The 21630-nt window shown below is 35.3% G+C and overlaps 1 protein-coding gene across 1 annotated transcript in view; it reads right to left on the bottom strand.

Moving 5' to 3' along the window:
- LOC112983901 (connector enhancer of kinase suppressor of ras 2-like) overlaps positions 1-21630 on the bottom strand; it is a 240445-nt gene that overhangs the window by 16584 nt on the left and 202231 nt on the right. The window contains exons 17-19 of the mRNA XM_064518287.1: positions 20699-20874; positions 19066-19139; positions 8466-8537 (exon numbers count right to left, since the gene is read on the bottom strand). Coding sequence (XP_064374357.1) covers positions 8466-8537; positions 19066-19139; positions 20699-20874 — 322 coding nt within the window. The remainder of the gene's footprint in view (positions 1-8465; positions 8538-19065; positions 19140-20698; positions 20875-21630) is intronic.

Below are 21630 nucleotides of genomic sequence, written 5' to 3'. Positions count from 1 at the left end.
CAGAGTAACAGGTCTAGTTTTGGGCATCACACTTTATCCAATTTGGCTATTTCTTTCAAACATTCCAAAGTAAAACAGCACGAGTGCAAGAATCATTTGGAAAATCTGAGCTATAATCAATTAGAGAGAACTATTGTTCAGTGTAGGAGCAAGAAAAATTGAAGAAAAGAGGATAACAGATTTTTTTAAAAAATGAGTACAAGGCTATTGTTATTAGGGTTAGGATTAAAAATGTTCCATAGATCCATGGAGACTAGATCAGGAAGTAGTAAATTGCTGAGATTCAAATGAGTTTTATTTGCTAATATCCTCAATACTGAATATACTTTTTCATATACAAGATGCCTGGTATATTTTCTTCTATATATAGAAGATATGATTTAATTCACATGAAAAAATAAATAATGGCTATATCCTGAAAGAGTGCAAATTCAAAAAGCAGCCTCTCTATTGTAACCATTTCTTTCTGTTAAATGTTCCCTTAAAAATGAAACACACAAGTGTTACTTCAGCTATTAAATAATCCATTCCCAAGGTGCACTCCACACATCTCTCTCTCATCTTCAAAACATTTATTCTGTATTCCTATTTTGATCCCCCCACCGTTACTGCTTCCTTCACCAAGTCTTCTCTCTTTCATCTTCATTTTGCTTGCTAGCATTTTCTATATTGACCTCTTTCCCTCACTGTCTCTTCAACAGTGTTACAAATTCACGCCCCCCCCATTATGAAAATCAAAGTATTCAAACAGAAATTTGTATTGGTTTTTGAAATAGCGATGCATTAAAACACAGAATAAATAAATACATAACTATATATTTAAACATTTCCTATCTTTCTTGCATCTTTCCTCAATTACTACTCACAGTTTTAAGTCATCTCAGGTTTCTACTGTAAATACTCCAGAGCAGGAATATCTTGCTTCATTGTAGATTGTATCTACATTTCACATTATTTAATTAAAAACAAAACAAACAAACCACCCCTCTCTAAAACTGGAGTGGAAAGTAAACTTGACTTAATCAAGTTATCTTTAAGTCTATTAAAAAGATTCCCTTGAACCATTTATTTCATAAATATATTTAGTATAATTTATATTTAATTTCTGATTAAAAACTTTGTATTATATCCTCTTACCTCAGTAAGATAATTAAATCCCAGAATTCATTGTAAAATTCTGTGTGATACAGAACTGTATTTTAAAACTGATTTTTTATGTGGTACTCTGGCTTCTGCCTGACCATTCTTTATGAATGGACACTTGAAACAATTGATACAACTGATTTTGGTTCCTGAGATATATTATTTTCATTATTTTCTAAGGTTGTAAGGGTCATGTATGCATTTAACAGAATAAACATTCCTATAATAGGTATGGCTAAAATTATTTATTATCCTCAGCACAAAAAAGCCCCAAAACATGACTGACTTCTTCTATTGAAATGACTGAGCACAGTCTTCTCTATAAGCTCATCTCTCCAAATATATCAAGTCTCAGCAGCCTGTATTTCTGCTACTTTGTTGCTCACAGCTGCTGGAATTCGTTAAGTAAAATTGTTTATGGGACTGTGATTTGATAATTTGACTTAATTCTATTGATCTTGTTTCATGCATTGTCTTCCTACATTTGTTGGGCTTGCAAAATGTGAAAAAAGCCCCTGACCACTTAAGAGCTGACAAGTGAACCATACCAATTTATGCCCTCTTTGCATGTGCATCTACTTAATTTACTTAATGAGAGTTTATTTTAACTTCACCTTGTGAACTGAATGCACAAGTATGCCTCTGTAGTCAAAAGTCTGAGGATTTTCTGTCCTGATGGATGATAAAGCCCACTATTTTTGTAGCAAAAAAAAATTACTTCTCTGGTAATAAACAAAATAGCATCTTACTGAATGAGTATCATTGTGTATCAGAGAATATACACACAATAACTTTATGACAGACTAAGATTTCCGATATGTCCTATTGATTTATCACATTTCTCTAGATAGTTCTCTAGATAGATAGTAAGTGGACATCCACTTACAGGCAATACTTGTTGCTGCATGCACCTACCACTTCCCTTCCTGGCTATGACACTAAATATGCTGCAGCAGGTGCAACACGTGGTATTCCCCAGACCTCCTTTCTACCATTCTTACAGCAGCACAGGTAAGAGGCAAAAATGAATCCCAGCCAAGGTTTCTTAACATATAATGCATGCTATGATTTTACTTGGTGATTCAAGCTTTTAGCTTAGTAAGCAATGAATGGCCCAAAAGAAAGTGCTGGGAGGTTTTTTGAAGGGATAGGGCAATTTACTTGTGAAATTATGTGATTCTATTTTCACATACTTTTAGAGGGCTTCACTAGGCAAGCTTGAGAAATCAGATCAAACAGGCCAAACAATACTGTTAAAGGCCCAGCTTATATATGCTTACATACGCCACTTATTTCTGTTACTAAAAACTTCACATTTCATAGCGTTGACTTAATATCTCTAGTATAACATCACAATATATATCTGTAACGTGTTTATACATCATTGAGGGGAACAACACTGTTCTCAAAAATTCTGCTCTATTGAATGCAGATGAACTGTTTGACTCCCAGAAGAACTGTATCAGTTCACAAAGGTATCTTAAGTTAATTTTATAATATAAGCTACCACAGAAAACCAAAGCAAATCCAAACTCCTGTGTGTTAGGGATAAATTCAAACCTGAAGGCTAACCGAAGGGAGGAAAACAAATTGAAGAGGAGAGGAATTAGGTAGCTAGCCAAAACAAGACCACTTTAAAGACTTACAGCTCTGTACTAGTACTTTCTGGGGCAGTATTTTTGCCAGCCGGAGCCCTGTGGAACAGCTATACTACCATGCTACTCATTCCCACATACAACATGGATTCATCCCACCTCTGGGGCCTGTGGCTAATTCTGATCGGAAAATGTTTCAGAGATTCTGCAACTCACAAGCTTTTGTGCGTGAACAATAAATTGAGCTTTGAAGGGCAGGCCTGAAGTGGTCTTAGATATGGACAGTATTTTTTCCTACAATTGAAACGACTTCTGTTTATATGACCATGAAGAAAGGAGGGGGAAAAACTGCAGTTCCTGTTAACTTGCAACAGGTAAGTTCCATTTCAGAGATTCCTATTTGAAAAGCATCTTTCTTATTACCCAGAATTTTCTCTTTGCATTTCACTGGAAAAGGGACAGAGAGTAAGAGCTCTTTAAAAACTTCTTCCACTCTATTTCTTAAAGAGCAGCTAAAATTAGGATAGACAGATCTGAAATGATTACTCTTCTGCTCACTTCTCCAGGAACTCTAATAAGGGCATGTGCCTGAAATTTTTAGTTACAAAGATCTTTTCTTAGGTGTTATCTTATTTGTGAGTGAAAACTGACATAAATTAAAACTGTAAAAGATCCATTAACATTGGCCCACTGCCTAACTGGCAAAGATCTGTCAAGAAGGAGGCTAATATCCCCAAAATATGAAGACAGCTGACTGAACTTCAGTAATAAAAAATGTGCTGAATATCCGATACTTAATTCTAGTAAAAATAAACAGGATGGCTTAGTGAAAGCCTTGAGTAATTTGCTTGGCTGTATTCCATACATAAAAATACAGAGGATAGACACCCTGAATTTTGCTTATCATCAGTAGAGATTTAATTCAGAATCCTCCAATTTTGAAACAGTTTCTCATTAAAAGAAATATTCTAGTACAAAACGTTCAGGTTCAAGTCTTGAAAAAAATCTGAAGTGACCACTATGATATTGGTCTATCACTCTAAGTTTCAGTGAGTATGAGATATTTATATTTTTGAATGAATACAAAAAAATTATGGGAGTTATTTATACTGCAAAATTAACCCAGTTATTCAAAACAAATGCTATAAAATTATTCAGACTAAAACAGCAGCAATAGTTTTTATTTAACATTACTTAATTGTTTTATTTAACATTTGACTAGATTGTCAATCCACTGCACTGCCTACTTCATTCACACGGAAATAAAGTAGAGAGTGTAAAATAACTAAGTATTAAATTCAGTGCTAATTTCCTTATAAGTATTAAACCCACAAACAGGATGTGCATGGTGTGATAATCTGTGCTGAAGCACTTTATCAAACCTGGAGTACCACGTGACTGTGACAAGTAAAAGATGAGTTCATCAAGTTCATTATTAATTCATACCTAGGAATACAACTGTGCTCATGTAGACCTGACAGAAGAGCATGAGCATTAATTTTGCAAAGCAAAGTCTGTCTGCAACTTGCAACACAGCAGGCAAAATTCAGCTGCAATAGAATAAGTCTATCTGCTTCAGACAAACCCATTACTACCAATTGGTATATAATTCTTTCAAAGTAACACAGTATTAAAGGCAGATTAAAATATTCTGGAGTATAAAAACAAATTTAGTAAACAATGAATCTGAAGTAAGAAAGTGAGTAACAACAGCTGTCAAAAGAAAAGCTGGTGGTAAATGCAGCTGAAGAAAATATATGTGCTCGCTGCATAATGAATAAAGAAACGCTATGTTGTTCTTCTTCAGATTAGAACTACTTCACTTGTTGGTGTAAAAGACTTACACTGCTATTGCCATGGAAAACTCAATTAAACGTTGTTGTGAACAGCAGAAGTGCAAGATAAAATGCAGAGTATTTACCCTATATGCTCGGAACACCTGGTTAGCACTTTGTTGGGAAGAAAGATTTGGCAAATTAGTATTTGCAGTTTTCATCTATGAATCTTGCTTACTTATTTCAAATGTTAGACCATGTATCTGGATGAAGGAATTCCAGGAAGCACAGACAGACTGGAAGGGATGCCCAGGGATATTACAGAGCTAGCATAATAATCTGTCAGTTGGGTTGGGCACTGGAACTACAACTACTCGACAGGAACAGAGCATTTCTGAAGGAAAAAAGCTACAAAAAAATACTTCAAGTGGAACTTCACCCTTATTTGTCTTCTCTAATGTGAAGCAGACCCAAATGTTAGAAAAAAGGCTTGATTAAATTCCAAACTAACATGTCAGTATGATATCAGGATAGAACCTGACACCTTTCCAACTGTTACTCTTCGTGGAGGCTGTCATAAAGACAGCTTCGCTGGCTGTCTCCCCAGTATAGGAAAGTCAACGAATATTGCAAGGGCAGTTTGTCAAATGTATGTCAGGGCTACTTGATTTTTCTTGTGTCAGAACATTTTATGGTAAAATAGAAAGATATGATCAATGGCGCTTCAACAAATCATAGCTAGCAACATAGCTAAAATTGAGGAGAAACTCTGTTTTTTAAAAAGTAACAGATGATCCTCACTTCAGTTTTGGATCAAGCAAAGCTCAGCCAGATTACATAACTGAACAATGGAACATTATTAATGCTGGAAAAATTAATTTTCAGCAAATTTATATCCTAAAAATGACATAACCAGTTATAGTAAGATACTCCTGAGTACTGAACATCTTAAGTGAATGATGAACTGGCTCAATACACCAAGTCTTATACATCAATACAGTGTTATACATCAATACAGGGCCATGTAAGCCATGAATTGTAAACTTTACATTTAGAAGCAATTTCTAGACATCATTGTTCCGGAGGTAAAAATCTAGCTATATCCCGAAGTATTTCTGTTTTTGGAAGTCTGCAAACAGAAGGAACTAACAGGCTATAACTCCAAGTTTCAGCAATCTGCACAGTGAAAGATTTAAGACTTCAAAATATGTTAACTTTGTCCCATGTGTGTGCTCTCCTGCTTTTTAGCTCAGCTGGGAATAAACAAATCTCTGAAGTAACAGAGAGGAGGTAAAATATTTAGCTCTACCTTTAAGGATCAAAGGTACCTGCCCACCTTTATCTACTTTTACCGTAATCACTGAATCATAGGATAGAAGCACAGAGTAATTTAGGTTGAAAGAGATCTCAGGAGGTCATCTGTTCCCATACCCCCTGCCCACAAGAAAGCTAACTTTAATGTTGGATCGGGTTGTTCAGGGCCTTGTTCAGTCATGTTCTGAATGTCCCCCAGCCCGTCCAAGCACATTTAACAACCAGTGGCAGTGCTGCCAATTGAACTTCGCTAGCCTTTGTCCCTCACTGGGAAAGTGATGCAAAGGATCCAACACCTCTAAGACGGCACAATCTGACTGCCCCATGAAAACGAAGATTATCTCTGAAGTTAAAACACCAACATTGCAAATGATTTCACTATTTTTAGTTCTAACAGAAAATTCTGATTATGCTGAAAACATGAGATGAGCTAGAGAATTATTACTCTTCCATGAGAAAGCTGACATGTTCTGCTTACCTCCAAAGAGCCAAATCTGAAATATCAGGTTATAATGTAAAATCTGTTCTGAAATAGCATGAAGTCATTTTCCTTAACGGTGTTATTTAACTGATCAACTGAGTGATAAAGTGACACTTGAATACTACAGCTCTGGGATAGTATCACCTACTATTAAATACTATCAATAGTAAGTACAGCAAAAGAAACAAGCGTAAAGCAAAATCTGGCTGAATAGCAACAGCTGGAAGCATAATGAGAATAAAGATAATAGGAAAAATCTTGAAATTTTATAAAAGTTTAAATATCTAATAAGGCACAAAATGCTGCGGTTTAGAAATTTGTTAACACCTCATAGGTTGTTTAAAGATGTAGAATTTAGAAAAAATCCTGTTAACAAAGTATGACCTCAGAGCTGGATTGGGGAAAGGAGTCAGGAAGATGTAGTACGGACAAACACAGCAGAAGCAGGACGTGCAGCAGGGAACTGAGACAGAACAAGGGAGAAGATTTAAAATAAGGACAGGCTGTGTTTTGTGCTACATACGTGCTGGCTGGCTGTCTTTATGATAACCTTTTAGAGTAAGCAGATCTTGATCTTAAAATCCACAGAGACTAAAGATTCATCATATAATGACCCTATAGTCATTAAAATGAAAACTTGATACAGATCCATTTGTAATAAGAGGAACAGGGGACTTGATTCATCCTTCTTGTGTTGAAGGGTTCAATGTACTCATCTAATGAGAGATCCAGATCCAGATACAATTCTGAATTAAGTGGGATATCCTAATACCTGTCAAAATTTTTTGGGGGGAAGTGGCCTCAATTGCAGAATTACCAAAGATAAACCCAGGCATTAACATTTTCTGTGATACAGCTACTTCTTCCATAGAGACCAGTCTTTTGGGAACTAGTGAACCTTGAGTTATCTTTGTGCGTACTGGTAAGAGTTTCAACATTAAAGTGGTGGGAGGCTGTTGCTCTACCAGTCTTTATCTTTGTTGTTAGGACATTCTTCTGGATGTTCTGGATGGGTGGAAACACTGTTTCGACCAAATACACTGAGGGGAACTGAACTTCAGGTCTCTCCCTCCTGTATTTTTAGGAAGTCATCCATTTCTCAGCATTTCATATATGAATTTGGTAGTGCTACCTGCAAAGAGGTGAGCACTTTTCTCAGCTTTGCCATTTCTGTAATCTGCAATGGGCCTGATCTATCAACAAGTATCTTCTGAGCATGTTTACTAGGTAAAGCTCTTCATGGGGTTTACGCAAAGAATACTTTTCCTGTATCTCCACGAGAAATCAGGCAGGAGACAGTTGCCCAGCTGCCAGACTAGTATAGTTCTGGAATATAAAGAAGCAGAATTTGGGGACTTGGAGATTTTGAATTAAAAAAGGAGAATGCCGATTTAAGTTGAGGCACCTCCAGAATCAGACATTCTTACTAGATCTAACTTTAAATATTTAAAAATTCTTTCTTGTTTAAAAGAACATGCCATTTTAAAGTGTAGCAATATTTTCCTTAAAACATATAACCCATCTAAAAATGAAACAAATAAACGTTTCATGTTAAATGAAACAATAGGATCAAACCAAATAAATTTTTGTCTTTTTATGCTGGCACAAAAATAAGTGCATCTCATTAGTTCAATTCCATTCCTCTTAAGAAGTACTCAAATTGCTTCTCTCTGGTTCTAGGTCACGTCATGTTACTGTGGATCATAACCAGAGCTAACCTATCTTATCCCATCACGTGGGTATACCCTAAGTATGAACTTTGGTATACATGCACTGTTTTTTTGTAACAGAAACATTTAGCCTGCAACATTAATAATGATCCTTCTAGCCTTGATGTACAAAAACTTAGAAGTGTGATAAATTTTATGCCCATTAAAAAACAAAAATTCTAATGAATTTAAATGAGACCAACACAACCAACATTACTAACATACATTTGCAAAGTTGTGCCATGTGGCATGACAGAAAACCTCAACAAATGTAAAATGAGCCACACAATGTAATACCGTAAGTACTTAAAATCAGTAGCGGACTATGTGAATTATAGTGAGAACATTATCAATCAGCGTTACATTATCCTCCAAAAGTATATTTCTAGGTGAAATGGAACATTTTTTTCAATTATTAGAGTATCATGATGAAGAATACATAACTTACCTATTCATTTCTTCAAGACAGTCTGTTGCAAAGTAGAAGCTCTTAATTTTGGGGTGACATGCTTTGAAGGCACTGTAAAATAAGCACAGAGAAGAAAAAAATGCCTTTTCTTTCAAATAGTTTGTCTATACAGATAAATAAGACTGACCTGTTCTATGATTCTTCAGCATGTTGTAGGTTTCATAGCTATTTTGAAAGTTCAGCCTGAATCTCTTGCTGAATAAACTTAGACACATTTCTACCAGTCTGATTACATCTACATTTGTGAGCTAACTGGTACTATTTAAAAATTTCAAAAGCCCTTGAATCACTTAGAAATGTAAAACCTTTCAATAACTACTGATATTATACATCTAAAAATTACTTGGGTGAATTTATAAAGGTTATTGACTGTATTTAAGTACATATTACTTGCATTCCAAAGGTCAACTACAGAGTTTGATCCCATGGCCTTTTCTCTTGTATTTAAATGGCTGTGGGTTTGTGCCCTACTCAGACAAGGGAATAGAGGACTGCCACCTTACTGTGGTATAGCTGTTCCCTATCTTTGCAGTAACTTTGGATTTATACATAAGACACGTGAATTTAGGGAAAATTTGTTTTACATTAATAAAGGAGGATGAGAAGGAACGCAAAGATGACAAACCGGCTGGTAATTTCATGCAACTGGAGACGACATTAGAAATACACCACTATGCAATTCTCTTTACTTAATCATAAGATACTAAGACATCTAGAATAAATTTAAATAAATGAATATGTTTCCTAAATTTGATACATTTTTAAAGTCCTTAATCATAATCTTTGTTCTATTTGAACTTAACAGAAACAATATGGAAAAATTCTAGAGGACATAACAGGCCGGTTTGCTTTGCTTCGAAGTAGATAATAAAAATAGTCCCAACTCTAAGTTTTCACTCTTAACTCAAACAATTGCTTTATCACCTCAAGCTAAAATCAACCATATCTCAGTTACTTTTTATCTCAATCTACTAGTCTTTGCAGTATTTTTTCTGCAATCAACATGAGACAATACTAGTTAATGCAGTTAAACTTCACTAAACCCAACAGAATTACACTGAAAATGCTATACTAATTTTTGTATTTCTATCAGACATGCACTCAATTTCTTGTCTTTTACAGTCAAACCTCCTGTGTGACTGAAATTTTTGCATTGAATTTTGAATTGCCTGACATTGAATTTGCACTTAATTTTGAATCGATCATGTCTTCATGATCACTGCCAGCTTTGGTTTATGCTTCAAGATCGCCCTTTTTATATCGTCCTCTTATCGCACTCCTTGAATGTTTTTCATTCATGCGTTTTATTCTGCTGAAGAACTCATCCCAGGTCACTGGCGAGCTGGCTATCAGATATCCATTAAGTACAACTTTTCTAAGAAAAGATTACTGTTTCAAAGTAGATGTCCCTATTCATGTAGAATAGTCTTTCTTTAAAAAGTCACTTCCTTTGTTTCAACTGCTTCATGATTGGGTGGGCTTTTAGGCTGGGAAACAAAAACCTCTGGTAGTCCTTACTAAAAGGCTCAGGTGAGAAAGCTGAAGATTTCATCATCAGTGAAATCACCCTGCAAGATAGAAGATGACAGCTCTGCAAGTGGATATGTGACAGTAGAGGTTTTTTTTTTTTTTACATTGTTTTTTTGTTGAGTTTCCAGACTTTGATGACAATACTAAATATGCAAGGAAAAAAACCTTATTGTACAGTTATCAATACCATTTACACTACAACTCTTCCAGCAACCCTATGTTTTTTTAAACTGTGTCATTGCTAACATATAAACAGGCCACAACAGTCAGCCCTTCCAATTTATGTTCCTGCTCAACAAATAACTAAAGCTTGTCACATTCTTCTTCCTCTTCAAAAACAGCATTTTCATGATTATCAGGCTTTTATGCATTCATACCATCCACATCTACAGTTTCTATTACTGCTTTTCAGATCAAAGCCAGGTACTGCATGCACAAAATTCAGTCCTGTGATGATACCTGTCTTCCCTCTTTAATAATATGACAAAAGACCACCCTACTAACTTACACAACTTTGGAAGATGTCACCTGCCTTGTTCATTATCAGCACACTTGCTTTTATTTTACTATTTTTCAAATAAATTTTACTGTCTTTCTGCATCTTTTTCACTTGCAGAACATTAGGCACTTTCTTAAGACATCACTTTGAGCAGCTGATTCAAGCACTAAATATAGAATCATCTGAAAGATGCTTTCAGCAAATCAATTTTCTAACTTCCTTGGCAGTGGCCAGTAGAAGCAATCTTCTGCTATGGAAATGTAAGTAGCATATACACTTTTTAATAAATATTATATTCTGTCAGTAAACATTATATTCTGTCAAGACCTGTCAAGGGTCTTTGGCTATCAGAAACTAGAATGAAACTAAAAGGAATATATCCTAGTATCTCAAATAATAAGATGAAAACTGTGAAAGCAAGGAATTTACCCTCTCCTAGCTGAAAAATAAGTACCAAACCTAGGCTGATAAAGAAGATTAATGAGCATCCAATTCTTTAAAAACAAATTAAAGAGACATCTCTCACCAATTCACCTAGGTGTACCTGATCCTGCTCGGACAAAAAAAGACTATATAGCCTCTTCTGCTTTATTCCTCTCCTGTAAATCTATAAACTATAATTTGCTATGTCCTAATCTGCTCAAAATAGGGAGAGAAACAGCATGGTCTGTAACAGCACTTCTCAAATAGTAACATTCAGAAATATTTTTCTTTTGATAGTGTATCTTGCTTTAATCTGCTTCTACTGTTCTTTGTACTGAATTACTTGGCCTGTTATAAAAGAAGAACAAAAAGAGAAGGAAATGTGATACACATAATGCTATATAAAAGCATGCAAGGGAAGAGCAACATTAAAATTATGTTGTGATGGAAGTGCTGCACAGTAAAAACTGGAAAGGGACTTGTCCACCCAAGCCTGATGAGTAGGAGCCTGAGTGCGTGTGTGCCCGCACACACACGTGGAATTTCATGAAGTTCCATACAGACAAATATGAAGTTATGCACCTGGCTTGGAACACTCCCCTGCAACAGCACAGGCTGGATACTGACTGGCTTTGCAGAAAAAGACTTGGGGGTTCTGGTAGAGAACAAGCTGAACAGGAGTCAGCAGTGCACCCCTGCAGGAATTAAGGGTACCTGCACATTTGGCTGCACCAGAAAAAGCACAGCACCTGTTCAAAGAAAACGATTGCTCTTCTGTGTTCGGCACTTGTGAGGCCATGTCTGGACTACTCTCTCCAGTTCTGCTCCCCCAACCCCCCTCGACAGAGAGACACGGACAAACTGGAGAGAGTCCAGCAAGGGGCTGCTCTGACGACGAGGGGGTTAGAGCGCACGGTGTACAAGGGGACGCTGAGAGAATGGAAGCTGTTCAGCCTACAGAAGGTAAAGTAGGATAGGCGACTGCTGTTCTCGGTTACCTAAGGGGGGGTTACAGAGCAGACAGAGCCAGATTCCTCTTGAAGGGTTACTGCCAAAGGGCAATGGGCAACAGTCATACTTTAAAGAAGAGAAATTCTCATTAGGTATAAGGAAAAAAATCTTCACAGTAAATGGTGGTCAGTAGACTAGGTTGTCTAGAGATATTCAAAACTGGTCAAGAAAAGGTGCTGAATAACCTCAACTAACTTTGAAGTAAGCTCTGCTGTCAGCAAAATGCTGGACTTGAAGAACTCCAGAGGTCATCAATAATTAATTCAGTATATCACTGGAAAACTAAATAAACCACAAAGCACAGCGTTCTGCTTTAACAAGTTTTTCTTTCCAGACTGTTCAGATTTACGTCTCAGCTATAGCAATAGTTAGTTCTGAAACTTGTCAAAATCATGTTGCTGTTATTCCATTTACAAAAGGGGTCGAACCGGAATTACTGTCATTGGTTCTGTATTATAATAGCTCTAAGACAGAATTAGTTTCTGTTATTAATAGTTCCTAGTATCAGGCATGGTTTTGTGTGTGTACTTCAGCTTCATTCCTCCGCACCCAGGAAACAGAATTGCCAATATTTAGGCTTAAGCATTATATTTCTTTTATTGTTACACTATAATTCATGGTCAATTCTATGTATCTCACTATGCTTTTCATATCACAATCTGTTCTCACAGGTAGCTTTTGAGGCAAAAAGTCTTAGATTTCTTCTTCCTCCCTTTTGTGATTCTAGATCTATGAGGAGGTTAATTTATACAGTGAAGTTCTTTAAAAAGTGCAAGCTAAATTAGAAATCACTGGAGTAATGTATCACAACAGGTTTAATTGTGTAGGTAGCACAGTATTACCAGTACAGTATACTATACTATTGGCTAGGTTAATTTGAGGTACTGAATAGTAGCATGACAAAAGCTAAGCTGTAAGACTGATGTTGCTATCTGGCATCTCTATATTCCTTCATCTTCCCCAAAGGTCAGTTCCTTCACCACTCACTTGGCCAGTGTAATTCAGTTCTACATTAATGATTACATGAAACAAGTTTAGATTCTCATCTTAGGCTGGCAGGCATCACTAATGGAGTTGTTAATAGACTACATGCATGAGCTAAGAATCAAGTTCAACATCTTACACAGTGGGTAGTAGTGGATTGTAATGTAATGGACTGTAGTATACATAAAAATGCTTTTTATACAGAAAACTTTTTAAAATGGTATAATCCCTAAGATCTCCCTCAGTTGAGCAGTTATTTGAAAGCTGCTAAGAACAATAACCATGTTTCTTAGGAAATTTTTGTGTGAATATAATTAAAAGGAGTATTCTTATCAAGAAACATTGAATTTCAAGATGTTCAAGAACATTAAAGACCATTGTTCTCATTAGTTGCAACTTAAAAAAAAAAAACAAACCTATTATTCTTGACTGCCAGGTTAAAATACTGACCTTTATATGGTAATTACTAGATGTAAGAATTAGATTACAAATCATCACACACAGCATTACAAAAAACCTGTGAGGCAGGTTTATACTATTGATAGCTTAAATGCCAATTAATGTTTTCTGATGTAGTATTATTAATAGAAATGCATACAGTAACAGGCTTTCTTAACAAAAGTTCTGCAAAAGAAAGAGATTAATTGCAGAGAGATATTTCTGTGAGGTTTCATTTCTCATGAAGATGGACATATATTAAGGGTAAGTTTACATTCAGGCAGAGGGTCATCATAAAACATATTAAATCCATAAAACAAGACTTAAGAGGTATTTATGTACTGGTTTGACATCTGGACATTTCACCTGCAGATCCTAACCTCACTAACTACTTCTGATAATTAAAAGCATGTTACAGAGCCTTATTACAATAATTTGTCACATTTTATTGAAGTGAAAAGGTCAAAATATCCAATCCACAGAAGTTAATACCACATGGAAAGAAATAAGCAAGGAAAAAGAGGGAAGATATTCTTGCAATTACTATAAATATTACTACCAGAGACTTCAGTTACAGACAGCACAGCATGTATTTTGCAAATGAAAATAGTGAATATATGGGAAATCCCCATCAGGATAGAAGCTTTTCCGATGTCCACTAGATGGCATATGCTTGTTAATTATATGTATTGCATTTTAAGATTTTAATGCAAGAGATTCTGATCACTATGTATTTTTAAGTGTACTCTGATCAACCTCATGATCTTTTACTCGCTTAGTGTTAATGTGATTTTAGTATCAAATATTCTAATCGTTGTTACTCTCCAACTTTGTAATTCTTGCTGCTTTTTACTTTCTTCATGCCAGCTGACTACCAGCATTCTCTAACTTCTCTAGCAAGAAGATATATGTATATATATACACACATATATAGATATGTATACACACATACACACTACATTAAATAACAGATTAGAGATTGGACAGAGTACTCAACAAGTACTAGACATCTTCTTTAAAGAACTTAATTTTTGTACTCAAAATAGAAAGTCAATATTAAACAAAATGTTCCTGCATTGTTATACCACTTAAGCATGATATGCTGTTCTCACAGGTATCCCATCAGAAAACTCTGTTTTCAGATGATCAGAATTCTGTGCAACTGTCTTCCAGCATTGAGGTTTAAGTATTGGCTCAAATTGGACAGAATTATGTGGTGGATCTAAAGATTCTAATCCTCTTGATTAATCCTGTTAAAATATCGCATGATGGAGTTCCTGCTTGTAAATAGGATTATTTTCCTCAAAAGGAAGTTTTCATACATGAAAGCATTAAAATGAAAAAACTGGATTTTCAAAGTCAACCTTTTAAAAGTTAGAACATTCCAGAGTTATAGTGATAAACAGAACTTTACTTTGGCTCCACTATGCTCATATGATATGATACAATCTATAATTATGTATTTGAACACTGCATTCTCATAGGAACCCTAGCCTAATTAGAGTACAGAACGGAAAGGCAGGAGATATGAATCAGGATTATGCAACAGTTAGGACTACTTTCTATAGGATTCCTGTCTCGGTTGTTAAAGAATTTGTGCATATGTTAGATAACGCAGAAAGAGAAAGAATTATTTCAAGGATAAATCAGTTAAATGCTGCAAGTCTTCCTGCTTATGCAGAGGAGTTCTCACGTGCTGCTAAGTCACAGCAAACAAACTTCATAATTGGTTACAATATGCATGTTCCTTAGTATCTTGTTGCCTGATATTCTAATTTACTTAAATGATCAGCATTTATAGCTGTAATAATATGTTGTATTGTTATCCATTTACATTCTCTGAAGAAAACAGGTCTTTAATTTCACAAATTGGGGATTCCAACTCTGTGGAAACTTTTGACTTAAATGTTTTGCAGTTCAGTTTCTGAGCTGCAAAACATGACAATAAATCCATCTTCATCTCATAGTAGCGTTAACAACTGCACAGAAGTGTCTGAGGAAATAATTCTACGTTTGTAGCTAAGTATAAATAACGCAGAATAATGATACCTGTATTTTTACCTTTGGTTTATTGCGGGGGGGGGGGGGGTGAGGGGGGGAGGAATTGCATGCAGTACTCTAGGTGTGGTCTAATGAGTACCAAGTAAAAGGGGATAATCGCTTGCCTCACCTACTGGATACATTCCTGTTAATACAGCCCAGGACAGATGCTGTTGGCTTTCTTCAATGCCAGAGCCCACTGCTGGCTCAAGTTCAGCTTGCTGTCTACCATGACTCTCAGGTCCTTCTCAGCACAGTCACTCCCCAGCCAGTATCCTTGCAACTCATTCACAAGTGCAGGACTTTGCATTGTCCTTGCTGAATTTCCTAAGACCTCTGTTAATCCATTCCTCCAAACTGAATGGCAGCCCTGCCTTTGAATTGACTATTCCCCCAATTCAGTTGTTATCTAAGCCACTAACATGGGACCAGTGGTATGTTTCACCATTTAGGAATGTTGTTCTGAGAAGAACATCCTCAGTCTTCTAAATCTACTTCCCTGCTATTTCAGCACCATAGCACACAATGCTTTCCACAAAGGTGTATATATATATATATATATATATAAAAAATTACATAACAACTTTCAAAATGGAGCTTCATGTCTACCTAAGTTGTATCAATGACATTTTTTACAGAATTCTGACCGCACTGTTTCAATATGAAGTACCAACAATATGGCATATGCACTCATAAATTTAAGATCTGAATCTGCATTCATTATGTAATGAAAATTTTTACTAATTTCAGATTTTTGAAAGTTCAGGGGAAGGTACTAGTTAACAGTGATTACTTGCATACCAATCTCCATTAAGCTTTAGCCTTGTGGATCAACTTCATCAATTATCTCTGCTCTTGAAAATAATATGATATTCACATTATGTTATACAAAAATTTAAATGACAAAGATTCCTAATATGGTATGATCATTTTTAATCATGGAGATGCAGGCGTTGCCCAAAAGCAATGCAAAGTTTTTCAGTGCCAACGTAAGAAATCTCCTCTAGCAGGGACAAGGTCATTCTACATCCAAATATAGCCTGAAATCATTACTGTGATTCTGGAGGAGAGCTAAAACAGTCTGAGATAATGTCATGATTCCTATAATAATCAGAGTACCTTCATTAAATGCATGCGAGGCAGATCAAACCATACATAATAATACATTCAATGCCTATATATTCTTGTCAAAGCTTTCTTAAGGCTATTTCATTCAATGTATACTATGGACTTGAGTAACAGTTGCTCTATAAAACAACAATCCTAGTCTGGCAGAGCACTGGAAAAGAAAAATCTTTTCAGTATTCTCATAAGACTTCACATTTCTATGTTTAATTAAGAAAGTCCTTGTCCTATGAACATTTCACATTGATGGCTCTGAAATGAACAGAAATTTGAGGAGAAGTCCAAGCTCAGTTCCAAGAGCTGAAAGAAAACTGATATGGTTTTAGCTGGACTTCGTTATGCACTAAAATACTAAGCACTCTTTTCAGACAGTTTTAGTTTGCTTAAAAACATATGAACGTAAAAAAATAGGTTTCTCTTTCCCACCCGTATTTACATTAATTATCAAGATAATTGCTTCACTAACTTTTGCAGTAGTATAGTTAAAATGGACTGTTAAAGGACAAAAACATCCTGAAGTAGAAAGAAGCAAGAACAGATCCAGTAAAGACTATCTTTTCCTAGCTGCTTTTTCTTCTGTTCTAGCAGAGAGAATAGTGAAGCATGTCTAAGAACTTTTCTGGAATATGCTGGGTCAGAACAGACCACCATCAGCTTAATTTCATTTGTAAAAGGAAGGCAAAAGAATCAGAGCACAGAAGGTTGTCTCTCATCTCACCAGAACCATTGTTTTTCAGTGGAATCAGGCAATAGGAATCATGTTCAGTCCTGTGCTCAGTAAGAAGGCAACACGGAAGGGGGATCACTATGCACTGTGTGCTTAGGGTGGTGGGAAGGACCCTCTATTCACATATGTTGGATATACTGAAACAAAACGGTATGCAATTGTTTTCAGTTTGTATATTTCAGAGGAGCAGGTAAATAGTGGCAAATCTCAAGTGTTGTTTTTATGATGGGAGAAATAGATAAATGATAGTCCCTAACAGAAGAAATCAAAGTAAAATTTTGTTAATGGAACAGAGGAAATACTAATAATGCCTTCATTATATTTTTAACACTGGACCTACCTTTATTTGAAAGGATTCACTGCCTGAAGGTACTCAGTTCTGAGCACTGTGCAAAGTTTTAGTTAATCATTTTTTTTTCTCTGTACATATGCCCTACAGAGATTGTTCTCTAAGAAGTGTTCTTTCTAGTGCTTAGAGCAAGGCTCTGGAAGCTATTTCTAGCTCTGCACAATGACTCTGTGTTTGATCTTTGTTAATTCGCTGAAATTGCTTAAGTGTTTTTATATTCTAAGAAAAGGGTACAATTTTTCCTAGATATCTGTTCAATATCATTATTAATATCTACTCATACCTCACAGGAATTTGATAGTACTTGGTTCATGTTTAATTTCTATAGTGATACCCTCAGTCGAAAGGAGTAATAGAAGAGTAATTTGCACTGCCTTCTACTTCTCAGACAGACAGTAACTGTCTTCATACCTTCAGAGCAAAGCAAGCAATTGAAGAGGGTTGATTTTCTGATCAACAGACTCTATTACAATTTATATCTTCAGTAGTTTCTTGTACATGTGTTCACAGTTGCAGGACATGTATTCCTGAGACCAAAACCATGTTTAGTCATTGGATAAGCATGACAAAAATTCAAGATGCTTAGCTATAACTAGGAAAGTTTTGATCAGAGAATATCATTAATCTATTCTATATAGCTTCTGAAGGCAGCAAGCTTTAAATATCACAGATGCAGCATATAGGACAGATGTGAATAAGTCAGGAGATACTGGTGAAGTGCTTGTCTCAAAGCATTAGAGTTGTTCTGTTAATCCTACTGTTCTTGACAGATGTGAATTCCAATCCCAACACTTCAGATTGCAAACAATTTCCGGGTTACAGTGGTGTCAATGAATGAGTGTTTGTTATTAAATACTCCTTAGATGTGGCAAAGCTTAACATATGCTTTGTACTGGGAGCATAATGCAGTAGTAGCAATATGCACATGAGCAATAGAAAGACTGAAACAATCTTCATTTTGCATTCGGAAACTAAATATTTTAACAGCTGAGAATAACTTAATATTAGGTATGTAAGCTGCTTTCATAAAGCAGAAATGGAGAGTATATTCATGATCAGTTGCTATGATATTTGTTATATTTACTGTGGTAATTGTTTCTTGCATGCTGGATTCTCATCTTAAAGACTATACTGAACTTAAGAAAGTTCTATCTATTGCCTAATCTATTCATGTTTTTCTGCTTCACTTACTTAACTGAAGTTGAAACTGGCTATCTGGAAAGCTGACCAAAGACATATCCAATTCTTTTAGGACTGCTTATGGTATTTACATCATGATGTATCTTTTAAAATAAAGAAACCCAGTAAAGCTTAAAGGGGCCTATTACGTATTCTTTGTACCTTCCAAGGTTTTCTGTGTAACTTCTTTCTCTAGACTTTGCAAATTTTTAGTATTATATATACTTCCGAGAGTGAACCTTTAATTTATAAATACAGTTGATACATTACTTACTGTTTTCTTCTGCATTCAATTGCTCTATCTATCCTGAACTCAGGTAAACTAATGAATCCTTCTGCTTTTTCATCCTATCAAACGAGAAGAGGAAGTGACAGTGAGAAGAGCATATAGTTGAAGAAGAGAGAGATGAACAGTAGCCATTTGGATCTTACACTAAAAACAATCATCCAACCAACTGAAATACTGAACATATCTTCCCTACACTGTTCTTTCTTAAGTATTTAGATTGCTTAATAATGCAACATCAACAACATTTGTGAAATAACTAAATGGACAGTTCCTTAAATAACCTGCAATCACCGCAATTCCCCTTTGCTGAGGATTACACAAAACCTTTCAACACCTAACACAGCACCCAAAATACCACCCAAGACATCAACAACTACAGAGAAGAATTATTTTTTTCCTAATATAGATTACAAAAATTAAAACAGTGAAAACAGTTTTGTGGATGCCTCTTTTTAAAATCATGATTGTGCAAACCATCTTCTCTTCTAATAATAATGGAGCAAGTTCCTACAACGAGCTCACCAGTGTTTAAACGGAAAAGTAAATGCTAAGAAGTATTTCTTGTCATTTTTTCACTTCAAAAGAAGTCATTTACCAGAAGAAACAAGGAGATATGTTAACACCAGTCAGATTTTTGAAAAGCATTATTAAGTGTACTATGAATTATAGTTTGCCCATAAACCAGCCTGAAAATCAGTGAGATGTATGATGAGTACCATCTTGCATCTCCCACAGAATTAAACAAAAAAAAACCATACAACACAAAACCTGAAGGTGTTTTGTCACCCACAGCCTGAAACAATTCTGTTTTGGGCTGCAGAGAAAATACTAATATTGAGGGTAATTATGCTATAAAATTATCCACTTGAAGAAAATGTAAAGCATGGACTAAAATATCAATGAACAAAGCAGGTTGTATATGGATGGTTTAGAACAGATGGTGAGGTTCAAGGCTTGCAAATGGAAAAACCAGCAATCTAATCAGTTTTGTCTCCCCCAACCCAATTATTTTATTGCATGAGTGTAGTCCCACTTGTTTTCAATAAAATTGCACCAAGAATGGCATTTTACACATGACAGGCTGCAAACTCTGGGCTAGTTAAAAAAAAGAAATCTATATTAAAAATAACTCTCAGGTAAAACAGGTCCACAAGTTCAGATTTTCACATCTGCTTTAATCCTTAACTAAACATGAATGGTTAAACCTTATAGATTTTCCCAACTTAACAGAAACTATAGAGAGATGAGAGTGAATACTTTGTATTAGTCCAAATAAATGCTATCTGTGAAAAAATATTAACTACTGACACATTCATTTCTTTAAGAGCATCATTTCATTAAGAGCATTCATTTCTTTCAGAGCATCTTTAAGAGCATTTAAGAGCATGTTATTTCATGTTATCATGCTATTTCATGTCAAGTTTGAACATGGACTTTGAAGACTTTAAAAAATAATTTCAACGGAAATATTTCCCTCTAGAGTGACCCAGACCCAGCAATTAAATTGACAGTCCACTAACATATTTCACCGATTAGTAAAAACAGACTTACTTTATTTAAAAGAATGATGAAGCTTAAGATTTAATTTTGGCTTTCTCCAAACACAGAATATACTTACATTCTGATTTGTGTACCAGTACAAGGAAGAATCCTTCAAAATAAACCAATATTTTTTCCATTTCTGTGTAAAGTAACCTTTGGCGTCCTTTTTCTTCCATAGCCAGCCTTCACAATCTCCATGTCCCAAGTCTTTGCAAGAAATCCGTCTTCTGCTTCCACTTGTGAGGGAGCCCCCTGAGAGTGTGACAATAACGTGAGAGATTTCTCTGAAAGAACTATTCTCAATATAGACACATCACTAACTTCTAATCATGAGTTGATCCAAAACTCTTCAAGCTAGATTCCCTCCAATTTCAGGAAGAGCAGAGATTCAGCAAACACCAAATTCCACAATGTTCTGCAATTTTAGTTTTAGGATGAACACAAAATAAAGGGGGCCTATTTTATAAAACTTAACCATTTATTTAATCTCTAAAGGGTTCATTCCATCTAGGGTCACGTCTTTTGTAAGCTGAGCATCATCATGCCAAAGTAAAAACATACTGATTTAGCCTTCAGTTTGAAACTCTCAGAATGACATAAACATAATATATCTTCTGTTACTACTTTTAGCAACAATAAGTCGGTCAACTCCTGGGAAATTTTAAATTGAATTTTTAAGGTCAAAATTTATAGTCAATAAAAGAGAAAAGTCATTCATTTACATAAAAATGCATATGCCAACATTTCTTTGATTCTGAATTTAACTGAACTACAACATTTTACTGTTATTGCATCTTGTTTAAAGGCACAGTAACAGAAAAAGGCTGTTTTGTTATTTTAATACTTCCTAATTTAAAGGCCTGAGATTGTTAGCTTGTCTTCTAGATATCACTAAGAACATTTTTTTAATGATGATACCATTTTTCGTTAAAAGAGCTTAAATCTAATTAAAATATTAGACATTTTAGTGTGAAATAAATCAAGCTTATATTGTAGCAATAATTGTAT

Source organism: Dromaius novaehollandiae, chromosome 11 (genome assembly GCF_036370855.1).
Source record: "Dromaius novaehollandiae isolate bDroNov1 chromosome 11, bDroNov1.hap1, whole genome shotgun sequence".
Lineage (NCBI taxonomy): Eukaryota > Metazoa > Chordata > Aves > Casuariiformes > Dromaiidae > Dromaius > Dromaius novaehollandiae.
Note: the sequence above shows the minus strand (reverse complement) of the source record. Positions and strands in the feature narration are given on the sequence as shown.